Source organism: Periophthalmus magnuspinnatus, chromosome 13, assembly GCF_009829125.3.
Source record: "Periophthalmus magnuspinnatus isolate fPerMag1 chromosome 13, fPerMag1.2.pri, whole genome shotgun sequence".
Classification (NCBI taxonomy): Eukaryota; Metazoa; Chordata; class Actinopteri; order Gobiiformes; family Gobiidae; genus Periophthalmus; species Periophthalmus magnuspinnatus.
Window position 1 is genome coordinate 29,196,856 of NC_047138.1, and position 14,531 is coordinate 29,211,386.

The 14,531-nt window shown below is 42.5% G+C and overlaps 1 protein-coding gene across 1 annotated transcript; it reads left to right on the top strand.

The window, feature by feature from the left end:
* Positions 1-346: 346 nt before the first annotated feature.
* Positions 347-14,304, top strand: LOC117379902 (putative uncharacterized protein DDB_G0282133; the record flags this gene model as incomplete). The annotated part of the gene is made up of 11 exons (XM_055225822.1): positions 347-410; positions 2,996-3,048; positions 3,134-3,167; positions 3,719-4,608; positions 4,660-4,854; positions 4,906-6,645; positions 6,679-6,774; positions 8,911-8,980; positions 9,104-9,192; positions 9,436-9,862; positions 9,899-14,304. Coding segments are annotated over exons 2-11 (7,959 nt in total), but the record flags the coding sequence as incomplete, so codon positions are not given.
* Positions 14,305-14,531: the final 227 nt, after the last annotated feature.

A 14,531-nucleotide genomic window follows, 5' to 3' on the forward strand; every position in this document is an offset into this window, starting at 1 on the left:
TTCAGTGAACTCTGAATAGTAGTCTAACCTGCCATATGCACTTAAAACCAATGAACTGAAGCAATGTTATGTTGAAAGAGGGTTTATATTCATTGACCCATTGAATCCTGATTCTCTGAATTACCAAACATATTAAGTAAATACATAATGTGCAATTCGTGCCAACAAAGTGCCAATAAAAACGCCAATAAACAAAGAGGATGGTCAGTGTTTAATCCAAGGGTTTGGTTAGTCATTTGATGACCAATTACACAACGATTACGTAACTGAGTGCCTTGCAGGTTTGCACGCCTATTTTTCAAGGTAATTATCTGTCATTAAATTAAACTATATAAAATCCACTTCCCTTGGTACTAGTACTAGTACCAGATCGCATCAATCGATTAAACTTTTACTGCAGCTTACAACTGGTGAGTGATTCTTTACAGTATGTTCCTTTAAAGGCGCACTATGTAACTTTCTGGTGGAGGGTCCGTCACCTGCTTTTCTCCATGGAGGTGTTATAGGCCTGTAGGGTTGTTATTCAAAAATCAGATACTAATCAATTTTCAAACTAGTACAGAAACTAGATACTGAACAAATATAGATACAAAAATTTCACAGATTCACAGAATATCAAGTATCAGTCATATAGACTAGTATATTATAGTTAAATTATATTTATTTATTATATAAATAACTATAATTTAATTTTGAAAATCACATTCTATTGTCTGAATAAAGAGGGTTTTTGTTATTGTGGTATTGGAATTAGTACTGAATGTCAAGTATCATGACACTATTTTCCTGTAATGTTCCACATGGAGACAAGCAGATGACACCTGGCCTAGTTACTGATCATATATTAGTCCCTGTTTTGCTATCTTTTTCTTACTAATAAGTTTCATTAGTGTACAGCTTGGGCCATTACAAGTTTGCGGTCTTTTGTTTCAACTCAGTCCAATTTGTTCCCAAAATCCCCCTTTTGACCAAACCTCAGATGGAATTTTATGAGTGAAATAAAAAAGTGATACTGTGCAAACAGTATGACACAGTAACGAAAATTGAATCAAAGAATACTGACATGATGAGGAATAGGTATTAGGAACTAGGAGGAATAGGTAATGATTAGACCATTTATTTAAAATAATCTAAATTAAAAACAAAAAAAACAAAACAAAAACCAAAGCAGTGTAACTGTTCACAAACAGTCAGACTGTGACACCACAGTACTGTTTCATGTGTAAATGTGTCTCCAACAGTTCATTCACTGCTACATTCTATACCCCCAAATAACAATTCAACTTAACCTTTATGTATTTGATTTAAACCTGGCACAGTTGAAGAAAGCGAAATTTTAGTTGTTTATCTTTTAAAATGTTTGAGTTTTGAGGTGTATAAAAGAGGAGCGTTTATTCCAATTTTTTATACTTTCTATGCAAAGTCTTCGACTATTAGTTTTTTAAGTAAAATAATTTTACACAACTGGGACAGATGGAACAATATATGATGGGAAAAGGTCCCGAGAATCCCGAGAAAGATCATTTAAAGCTGTCTTCGCAAATGTTAGTGCACTCTGTTGAATGACTCCTGTGCATGCTAGATTTAGTTTACTTCACTTTTGGGTCAGGTCTTCACATACACCGTGCAAACACCATGAGCCATGTGAGAGTCCATCGGCTGATCACCAAATTTATTTCTATGACAACGAGCTTCAAGTGACCGGAGCCTATAAATACTCGCATACATGCTCGGTTCCCCTATACGCGGCGGTCTTTTGTTTCAACTGTGCCTAAATACATTGTGAGGATATGTGCTGGTGGAGGAGAAAACACTTTTTGAACGACACACAGACAGACCCAGGCTCACCTCCGCAGACAGAAGCAGAAGGAGACTGTAGCTGATATTAAGTTGATCCAAATTGCGTTGTCAGACGAACATGTCAAACATAGAGGGGGGCTTTCATGTTGTGACATTTGTAAAGTATATTTACTGGTTGAAGCTGGTTATTTTTTGAGATGATACACATTTATATTGTACAGGTTTTGATGTTGATGAGTTCATACAATTAAAAAAAAAACTGTTTGATTTAAATAAGTTATCGTTGAACGAGAAGAAGACAAAATTCATAATTTTTGGATCCAGTAAGGCAAATTCTAATATAAAATTGTTTTGGAATGGAATCAGAGTAGGGTTTATGAGACAAGGTTCTTGGGAGTGATAGATCATCAGAGATGTTGGAAACCTCATATACAGTACATCAAGAGTAAAATATCAAAAACTGTTGGTATACTTTATAAAACCAAATCTGTACTGAATAAGAAATTTCTGCAAATATTATATTCATCACTTGTGCTTTCCTATTTATCTTATTGTTCGGAAATTTGGAGAAATGCCTGTAAAACATATGTAGATCCTATAATTAAACTACAGAAAAGAGCAATAAGAATCATTCATAAAGCAGGATTCCATGATCCGACTCATGAATTATTTATGAAATAGAAGATTTAAAATTTATGGACATAGTTAAGTTAAAAATTTTGACAATTCTGTTTTGTGTTGTGAACAAGGATATTCCCGTAGGAATTTAGTCCATCTTTAAAGAAGTAGACGTTGTAACTTAAGAGGTTTGCTTTGGTTTGAATCTAATAAAATAAGAACTAATGTTAGGTAAAGATATGTGTTTTAGGAATAAGACTTTGGAATAATCTATCTAGCTATTTATCTAAATGCTCTAATAACTGGAAACAACAATACTTAAACCCCTATAATGTGATATTGCTGTAGTGCCTATCATGTCAGTATTCTTTGATCCAGTTTTCATTACTGTGACATAATGTATGTGACTGTAGTACTACTTTGTACTCACTCACAAAATTGGTCCAGATTCTTAGTCCAAAAAGACGGCGTTTGAGGGTCCTGAGACTTAACGGGGCCAAATTGAAACAAAAAACCACAAACTCATAATATCTGAGGCCCCAAAGTACCTTTGGTTTTAATAAGTGTGTTTTTACAGGTTAAGCCGACATTTTCAAGTGTGCTGAAAAAGTGACAACGATGACATACTGGGTATAACATTATTTCTACTACAATATTTTATAACTTGCATGCCTGAATAATGAATCATAATCTTTTGTGTTCATTTATTCAACAGATTACGATTTTTTTTATAGCATTCTTGCTTATTGGTAAGTTGTTTTACAGTTATTTTAGACATTCAAAGGTTTTGTACATTCCATAAGCGTTTGGCTTAATTCAAGTTATTATGCTATATTATTGCAATGCTGTAAAAGTTTACAAGATGTACTTAATAAGTGCTGCCAGGTCACTAAAAATAGATTATATAGAATAAGTTAAAGCCCAAGTATATAACATTTTAGTGGTGAAAAGTCAACTGTATGATTCCATGGAAATAGAAAACCATTCTTCAGAACATTCTCCTTGAAGATATATAAGTTCTAAACCATACTAAAGAATATCATAGCCAAAGGAACAACATGTCCATAGAAACCGGCAGAGGGATACCCTTCTTCAGGCCAAATAAGAACCAGTTTTGTGTAAATGCAAGGCGCTCAGAGTAAGGAAGTGTGTTTTTCAGTCAAAGACAACCATATTGAAATGAATGCTTTTATTTTAGTCTATTTTTGGCAAATAAATTTCATACTGGGGCTTTAACTTTCAAATAATGTTTAGATTTATGTCAAATGATTTGACTGACCTCAAAATGTATCTCCTGCAGGGGGCACTAAAGGCACACAACTCAACACTGATGGAAACAAAAGCAATGGAGTAAACCAAGGAATCACCAACAATGACAGCAACAGAAATAACAACAAAGGAACCAACAACAACTTAGTACCAAGCAATAATCAGGGAACCAACAATAATCAAGGAACCAACAATAATCAAGGAACCAACAATAATCAAGGAACCAACAATAATCAAGGAACCAACAACAACCAAGGAACCAACAATAATCAAGAAACCAAGAATAACCAAGGAACCAACAATAATCAGGGAACCAACAACAACCAAGGAGTCAACAACAACCAAGGAAACAACAACCAAGCAACCGACAACAACAACAACCAAGAAACTAACAACAATCAAGGAACCAACAACAACCAAGGAAACGACAATAATCAAGGAACCAACAGCCAAGGAATCAACAACAACCAAGGAAACAACAACAATCAAGGAACCAACAACAACAACCAAGGAAACAACAACCAAGGAAACAACAACCAAGGAAACAACAACCAAGAAACAAACCACAATCAAGGAACCAACAACAACAACAACAACCAAGGAACCAATGAGAATCAAGGAAGCAACAACAACCAAGGAACCAACAACAACAACCAAGGAACCAACGATAATCAAGGAAGCAACAACAACCAAGGAACCAACAACAATCAAGGAACCAACAACAACCAAGGAGTAAACAACAACCAAGGAAACAACAATGATCAAGGAAACAACAACAACCAAGGAATCAACAACAATCAAGGAACCAACAACAACCAAGGAGTAAACAACAACCAAGGAAACAACAATGATCAAGGAAACGACAACAACCAAGGAAACAACAACCAAGAAACCAACAACAATCAAGGAACCAACAACAATCTAGGAACCAACAATAATCAAGGAAACAACAACCAAGCAACCGACAACAACCAAGGAAACAACAACAACCAAGGAAACAACAATAATCAAGGAAACAACAACAACCAAGGAAACAACAACAATCTAGGAACCAACAATAATCAAGGAAACAACAACCAAGCAACCGACAACAACCAAGGAAACAACAACAACCAAGGAAACAACAATAATCAAGGAAACAACAACAACCAAGGAAACAACAACAATCTAGGAACCAACAATAATCAAGGAAACAACAACCAAGCAACTGACAACAACCAAGGAAACAACAACAACCAAGGAACCAACAACAACCAAGGAAACAACAACAGCCAAGGCACCAGCAACAACCAAGGAAACAGCAACAACAACAACCAAGAAACCAACAACAATCAAGGAACCAACAGCCAAGGAATCAACAACAACCAAGGAAACAACAATAATCAAGGAACCAACAACAACATCCAAGGAAACAACAACCAAGAAACAAACCACAATCAAGGAACCAACAACAACAACAACCAAGGAACAAACAATAATCAAGGAAGCAACCACAACCAAGGAACCAACAACAATCAAGGAACCAACAATGGAAACAGTGTCAACCAAGAAAACAATGAGAATAGCGGAAACCAGGGCAACAACGTAAACCAAGGAGATGAGGACAGTGAAGAAGATAACAACAGTAAAGAACATGTGGACAGTGGGGAAAATAAAGGCAGTAGAAGTGACCAGAGCAGTGGTAGTGATGATGACAATAATAGTGATATGAGCAAGGCAAGTAATGAGGTCAGTGGTCCAGATTCGATCATTGCGGAGGATGATAAAGATAGTGAGCACAATGACGACAGTGGTTTAGATCAGAGCAGTCAGGGTGAGGGTGACATTGAAGATGAAGGCAATCAGGAAAATGAATCCAGTAACAATAGTAACAGTGGTAACAAAGGCAACAACGGTGGAAAAAGTTGCAGCTATCCCAGCTACAAGGCAAAATGTAGACCACCGAAGAGAAAATGCATTGGAAACATTGAAAAAACAGAAGATAGTGAAAGCAAGGAGAGCAATGAGCAAAACAATGGAAACAGTTGTAACCTAGGCAACAACAATGTTAACAGTGATGCAGATGATGACAGTACAGAGGATGATAACACAAAAGAAGAGGACAGTGGGAAAAATGAAGGCAGTACTAGTAACCAGAGCAGTGGTAGTGATGATGACAATGATAGTGATACAAGCAAGGTTGGAAATGAGGACAGTGATTCAAATGCTGCCAGTGAAGAAGATGATAACACTAAAGAAAACAAGGACAGTGATGAAAATGAAGTCAGTGATCAGAAAAGCAGTGGTGGTAGTGGAAGTAGAAGTGGCAATCAGGAAAATGAATCTAGTGATAGTGACCAGAGCAGTGGTAATGATGATGACAGCAATGGTAATATGAGCGAGGTCAGTCATGAGGTCAGTGGTCCAGATTCGATCGGTGATGAAGGTGATGACACTGAAGAGGATGAGAGCAATAATTCAGAAGTGAACAGCAATGGAAAGGATGACACTGAGGTTGATGAAAATATTGAGCAGAATCAGAGCAGTGGTTCAGATATGAATAGTGAAGGTGAAACTGAAGATGAGGACAAGCAGGAAAATGAATCCAGTGGTAGTGATGATGACAATAACGGGGAAACGAGCAATGTCAGTGGTAGTGATAATGAAAATGGGAGTGATATGAGCAATGTTAGTAATGAGGACGGTGGTCCAAATTTGCTCAGTGAGGAAGATGATGACACTGAAGAAACTGAGGAAAATGATACCAGTGGTAGTGACCTCAGCAGTGGAAGTGGTTCAGATGAGGACAGTGAAGTAAAAGACAACATTGAAGAAGTTGTGAGCAGTGAAACAAATGAAGACGTTGGTACTGATCCAGGCAATGAAAGTGATCCCAATGGGAGTGATACAGGCAGTGGTAGTGATGATGACAATGGTAGTAATATGAGCAATGACAAAAACGAGGGCAGTGGTTCAGATGTCAACAGTGAAGGAGACAAGGAAGACAGCGAGCAAGATCAAGGCAGTGGTTCAGGTGACGACAATGGCAGTGATACAGGCAGTGGTAGTGATGATGAAAATGGTAGTAATATGAGCAATGACAACAACGAGGGCAGTGGTTCAGATGTCAACAGTGAGGGAGACAACGAAGACAGCGAGCAAGATCAAGGCAGTGGTTCAGATGACAACAATGGCAGTGATACAGGCATTGGTAGTGATGTTGACAATGGGAGTAATATGAGCAATGACAACAACGAGGGCAGTGGTTCAGATGTCAACAGTGAGGGAGACAACGAAGACAGTGAGCAAGATCAAGGCAGTGGTTCAGGTGACGACAATGGCAGTGGTAGTGATGATGACAATGGTAGTAATATGAGCAATGACAACGAGGACAGTGGTTCAGATGTTAACAGCAGTGGTAGTTCAGATGTCAACAGCAGTGGTAGTGATGATGACAATGGTAGTAATATGAGCAATGACAACAACGAGGGCAGTGGTTCAGATGTCAACAGTGAGGGAGACAACGAAGACAGCGAGCAAGATCAAGGCAGTGGTTCAGGTGACGACAATGGCAGTGATACAGGCAGTGGCAGCGATGATGACAATGGGAGTAATATGAGCAATGACAACGAGGACAGTGGTTCAGATGTCAACAGCAGTGGTAGTTCAGATGTCAACAGTAGTGGTTCAGGTGATGACAATGGTAGTAATATGAGCAATGACAACAACGAGGGCAGTGGTTTGGATGTCAACAGTGAGGGAGACAACGAAGACAGCGAGCAAGATCAAGGCAGTGGTTCAGGTGACGACAACGGTAGTGATACAGGCAGTGGTAGTGATGATGACAATGGTAGTAATATGAGCAATGACAACAACGAGGGCAGTGGTTCAGATGTCAACAGTGAAGGAGACCACGAAGACAGCGAGCAAGATCAAGGCAGTGGTTCAGATGACGACAATGGCAGTGATACAGGCAGTGGTAGTGATGTTGACAATGGGAGTAATATGAGCAATGACAACAACGAGGGCAGTGGTTCAGATGTCAACAGTGAGGGAGACAACGAAGACAGCGAGCAAGATCAAGGCAGTGGTTCAGATGACAACAATGGCAGTGATACAGGCAGTGGTAGTGATGTTGACAATGGGAGTAATATGAGCAATGACAACAACGAGGGCAGTGGTTCAGATGTCAACAGTGAGGGAGACAACGAAGACAGCGAGCAAGATCAAGGCAGTGGTTCAGGTGACGACAATGGCAGTGATACAGGCAGTGGTAGTGATGATGACAATGGTAGTAATATGAGCAATGACAACGAGGACAGTGGTTCAGATGTCAACAGCAGTGGTAGTTCAGATGTCAACAGCAGTGGTAGTGATGATGACAATGGTAGTAATATGAGCAATGACAACAACGAGGGCAGTGGTTCAGATGTCAACAGTGAGGGAGACAACGAAGACAGCGAGCAAGATCAAGGCAGTGGTTCAGGTGATGACAATGGCAGTGATACAGGCAGTGGTAGCGATGATGACAATGAGAGTAATATGAGCAATGACAACGAGGACAGTGGTTCAGATGTCAACAGCAGTGGTAGTTCAGATGTCAACAGTAGTGGTTCAGGTGATGACAATGGTAGTAATATGAGCAATGACAACAACGAGGGCAGTGGTTCGGATGTCAACAGTGAGGGAGACAACGAAGACAGCGAGCAAGATCAAGGCAGTGGTTCAGGTGACGACAACGGTAGTGATACAGGCAGTGGTAGTGATGATGACAATGGTAGTAATATGAGCAATGACAACAACGAGGGCAGTGGTTCAGATGTCAACAGTGAGGGAGACAACGAAGACAGCGAGCAAGATCAAGGCAGTGGTTCAGATGACAACAATGGCAGTGATACAGGCAGTGGTAGTGATGTTGACAATGGGAGTAATATGAGCAATGACAACAACGAGGGCAGTGGTTCAGATGTCAACAGTGAGGGAGACAACGAAGACAGCGAGCAAGATCAAGGCAGTGGTTCAGGTGACGACAATGGCAGTGATACAGGCAGTGGTAGTGATGATGACAATGGTAGTAATATGAGCAATGACAACAACGAGGGCAGTGGTTCAGATGTCAACAGTGAGGGAGACAACGAAGACAGCGAGCAAGATCAAGGCAGCGGTTCAGGTGACGACAATGGCAGTGATACAGGCAGTGGTAGTGATGATGACAATGGTAGTAATATGAGCAATGACAACGAGGACAGTGGTTCAGATGTCAACAGCAGTGGTAGTTCAGATGTCAACAGCAGTGGTAGTGATGATGACAATGGTAGTAATATGAGCAATGACAACAACGAGGGCAGTGGTTCAGATATCAACAGTGAGGGAGACAACGAAGACAGCGAGCAAGATCAAGGCAGTGGTTCAGGTGACGACAATGGCAGTGATACAGGCAGTGGTAGCGATGATGACAATGGGAGTAATATGAGCAATGACAACGAGGACAGTGGTTCAGATGTCAACAGCAGTGGTAGTTCAGATGTCAACAGTAGTGGATCAGGTGATGACAATGGTAGTAATATGAGCAATGACAACAACGAGGGCAGTGGTTCGGATGTCAACAGTGAGGGAGACAACGAAGACAGCGAGCAAGATCAAGGCAGTGGTTCAGGTGACGACAACGGTAGTGATACAGGCAGTGGTAGTGATGATGACAATGGTAGTAATATGAGCAATGACAACAACGAGGGCAGTGGTTCAGATGTCAACAGTGAAGGAGACAACGAAGACAGCGAGCAAGATCAAGGCAGTGGTTCAGATGACAACAATGGCAGTGATACAGGCAGTGGTAGTGATGTTGACAATGGGAGTAATATGAGCAATGACAACAACGAGGGCAGTGGTTCAGATGTCAACAGTGAGGGAGACAACGAAGACAGCGAGCAAGATCAAGGCAGTGGTTCAGATGACAACAATGGCAGTGATACAGGCAGTGGTAGTGATGTTGACAATGGGAGTAATATGAGCAATGACAACAACGAGGGCAGTGGTTCAGATGTCAACAGTGAGGGAGACAACGAAGACAGCGAGCAAGATCAAGGCAGTGGTTCAGGTGACGACAATGGCAGTGATACAGGCAGTGGTAGTGATGTTGACGATGGGAGTAATATGAGCAATGACAACAACGAGGGCAGTGGTTCAGATGTCAACAGTGAGGGAGACAACGAAGACAGCGAACAAGATCAAGGCAGTGGTTCAGGTGACGACAATGGCAGTGATACAGGCAGTGGTAGTGATGATGACAATGGTAGTAATATGAGCAATGACAACGAGGACAGTGGTTCAGATGTCAACAGCAGTGGTAGTTCAGATGTCAACAGCAGTGGTAGTGATGATGACAATGGTAGTAATATGAGCAATGACAACAATGAGGGCAGTGGTTCAGATGTCAACAGTGAGGGAGACAACGAAGACAGCGAGCAAGATCAAGGCAGTGGTTCAGGTGACGACAATGGCAGTGATACAGGCAGTGGTAGTGATGTTGACAATGGGAGTAATATGAGCAATGACAACAACGAGGGCAGTGGTTCAGATGTGACAGACGATAAGGATGACAACACTGAAGAGGTTGAGGCCAGTGGTTCAGATGATGACACTGAAGAAACTGAGGATAATGAGGAAAATGATACCAGTGGTAGTGACCTCAGCAGTGGAAATGGTTCAGATGAGGACAGTGAAGTAAAAGACGACATTGAAGAACTTGTGAGCAGTGAAACAAATGAAGACGTTGGTACTGATCCAGGCAATGAAAGTGAATCCAATGGCAGTGATACAGGCAGTGGTAGTGATGATGACAATGGTAGTAATATGAGCAATGACAACAATGAGGGCAGTGGTTCAGATGTCAACAGTGAGGGAGACAACGAAGACAGCGAGCAAGATCAAGGCAGTGGTTCAGGTGACGACAATGGCAGTGATACAGGCAGTGGTAGTGATGATGACAATGGGAGTAATATGAGCAATGACAACAACGAGGGCAGTGGTTCAGATGTCAACAGTCAGGGAGACAACGAAGACAGCGAACAAGATCAAGGCAGTGGTTCAGGTGACGACAATGGCAGTGATACAGGCAGTGGTAGTGATGATGACAATGGTAGTAATATGAGCAATGACAACAACGAGGGCAATGGTTCAGATGTCAACAGTGAGGGAGACAACGAAGACAGTGAGCAAGATCAAGGCAGTGGTTCAGGTGACGACAATGGCAGTGATACAGGCAGTGGTAATGATGATGACAATGGTAGTAATATGAGCAATGACAACAACGAGGGCAGTGGTTCAGATGTCAACAGTGAGGGAGACAACGAAGACAGCGAGCAAGATCAAGGCAGTGGTTCAGATGACAACAATGGCAGTGATACAGGCAGTGGTAGTGATGTTGACAATGGGAGTAATATGAGCAATGACAACAACGAGGGCAGTGGTTCAGATGTCAACAGTGAGGGAGACAACGAAGACAGTGAGCAAGATCAAGGCAGTGGTTCAGGTGACGACAATGGCAGTGGTAGTGATGATGACAATGGTAGTAATATGAGCAATGACAACGAGGACAGTGGTTCAGATGTCAACAGCAGTGGTAGTTCGGATGTCAACAGCAGTGGTAGTGATGATGACAATGGTAGTGATATGAGCAATGACAACAACGAGGGCAGTGGTTCAGATGTCAACAGTGAAGGAGACAACGAAGACAGCGAGCAAGATCAAGGCAGTGGTTCAGGTGACGACAATGGCAGTGATACAGGCAGTGGTAGTGATGATGACAATGGCAGTAATATGAGCAATGACAATAACGAGGGCAGTGGTTCAGATGTCACCAGTGAGGGAGACAATGAAGACAGCGAGCCAGATCAAGGCAGTGGTTCAGTTGACGACAATGGCGGTGATACAGGCAGTGGTAGTGATGATGACAATGGTAGTAATATGAGCAATGACAACAACGAGGGCAGTGGTTCAGATGTCAACAGTGAGGGAGACAACGAAGACAGCGAGCAAGATCAAGGCAGTGGTTCAGGTGACGACAATGGCAGTGATACAGGCAGTGGTAGTGATGATGACAATGGCAGTAATATGAGCAATGACAACAACGAGGGCAGTGGTTCAGATGTCAACAGTGAGGGAGACAACGAAGACAGTGAGCAAGATCGAGGCAGTGGTTCAGGTGACGACAATGGCAGTGATACAGGCAGTGGTAGTGATGATGACAGTGGTAGTAATATGAGCAATGACAACAACGAGGGCAGTGGTTCAGATGTCACCAGTGAGGGAGACAATGAAGACAGCGAGCCAGATCAAGGCAGTGGTTCAGTTGACGACAATGGCGGTGATACAGGCAGTGGTAATGATGATGACAATGTTAGTAATATGAGCAATGACAACAACGAGGGCAGTGGTTCAGATGTCAACAGTGAGGGAGACAACGAAGACAGCGAGCAAGATCAAGGCAGTGGTTCAGGTGACGACAATGGCAGTGATACAGGCAGTGGTAGTGATGATGACAGTGGTAGTAATATGAGCAATGACAACAACGAGGGCAGTGGTTCAGATGTCAACAGTGAGGGAGACAACGAAGACAGCGAGCAAGATCAAGGCAGTGGTTCAGGTGACGACAATGGCAGTGATACAGGCAGTGGTAGTGATGATGACAATGGTAGTAATATGAGCAATGACAACAACGAGGGCAGTGGTTCAGATGTCAACAGTGAGGGAGACAACGAAGACAGCGAGCAAGATCAAGGCAGTGGTTTAGGTGACGACAATGGCAATGATACAGGCAGTGGTAGTGATGATGACAATGGTAGTAATATGAGCAATGACAACAACGAGAGCAGTGGTTCAGATGTCAACAGTGAGGGAGACAACGAAGGCAGTGGTTCAGGTGACGACAATGGCAGTGATACAGGCAGTGGTAGTGATGATGACAATGGTAGTAATATGAGCAATGACAACAACGAGGGCAGTGGTTCAGATGTCAACAGTGAGGGAGACAACGAAGACAGCGAGCAAGATCAAGGCAGTGGTTTAGGTGACGACAATGGCAATGATACAGGCAGTGGTAGTGATGATGACAATGGTAGTAATATGAGCAATGACAACAACGAGAGCAGTGGTTCAGATGTCAACAGTGAGGGAGACAACGAAGGCAGTGGTTCAGGTGACGACAATGGCAGTGATACAGGCAGTGGTAGTGACGATGACAATGGTAGTAATATGAGCAATGACAACAACGAGGGCAGTGGTTCAGATGTCAACAGTGAAGGAGACCACGAAGACAGCGAGCAAGATCAAGGCAGTGGTTCAGATGACGACAATGGCAGTGATACAGGCAGTGGTAGTGTTGTTGACAATGGGAGTAATATGAGCAATGACAACAACGAGGGCAGTGGTTCAGATATCAACAGCAGTGGTAGTTCAGATGTCAACAGCAGTGGTAGTGATGATGACAATGGTAGTGATATGAGCAATGACAACAACGAGGGCAGTGGTTCAGATGTGACGGACGATAAGGATGACAACACTGAAGAGGTTGAGGCCAGTGGTTCAGATGATGACACTGAAGAAACTGAGGATAATGAGGATAATGATACCAGTGGTAGTGACCTCAGCAGTGGAAGTGGTTCAGATGAGGACAGTGAAGTAAAAGACGACATTGAAGAACTTGTGAGTAGTGAAACAAATGAAGATGTTGGTACTGATCCAGGCAATGGAAGTGAATCCAATGGCGGTGATACAGGCAGTGGTAGTGATGATGACAATGGTAGTAATATGAGCAATGACAACAACGAAGGCAGTGGTTCAGATGTCAACAGTGAGGGAGACAACGAAGACAGCGAGCAAGATCAAGGCAGTGGTTCAGGTCACGACAATGGCAGTGATACAGGCAGTGGTAGTGATGACAATGGTAGTAATATGAGCAATGACAACAACGAGGGCAGTGGTTCAGATGTCAACAGTGAGGGAGACAACGAAGACAGCGAGCAAGATCAAGGCAGTGGTTCAGGTGACGACAATGGCGGAGATACAGGCAGTGGTAGTGATGATGACAGTGGTAGTAATATGAGCAATGACAACAACGAGGGCAGTGGTTCAGATGTCAACAGTGAGGGAGACAACGAAGACAGCGAGCAAGATCAAGGCAGTGGTTCAGGTGACAACAATGGCAGTGATACAGGCAGTGGTAGTGATGATGACAATGGTAGTAATATGAGTAATGACAACAACGAGGGCAGTGGTTCAGATGTCAACAGTGAGGGAGACAAGGAAGACAGTGAGCAAGATCAAGGCAGTGGTTCAGGTGACGACAATGGCAGTGATACAGGCAGTGGTAGTGATGTTGACAATGGGAGTAATATGAGCAATGACAACAACGAGGGCAGTGGTTCAGATGTCAACAGTGAGGGAGACAACGAAGACAGCGAACAAGATCAAGGCAGTGGTTCAGGTGACGACAATGGCAGTGATACAGGCAGTGGTAGTGATGATGACAATGGTAGTAATATGAGCAATGACAACAACGAGGGCAGTGGTTCAGATGTCAACAGTGAGGGAGACAACGAAGACAGCGAGCAAGATCAAGGCAGTGGTTCAGGTGACGACAATGGCAGTGATACAGGCAGTGGTAGTGATGATGACAATGGTAGTAATATGAGCAATGACAACAACGAGGGCAGTGGTTCAGATGTCAACAGTGAGGGAGACAACGAAGACAGCGAGCAAGATCAAGGCAGTGGTTCAGGTGACGACAATGGCAGTGATACAGGCAGTGGTAGTGATGATGACAACGGTAGTAATATGAGCAATGACAACAACGAGGGCAGTGGTTC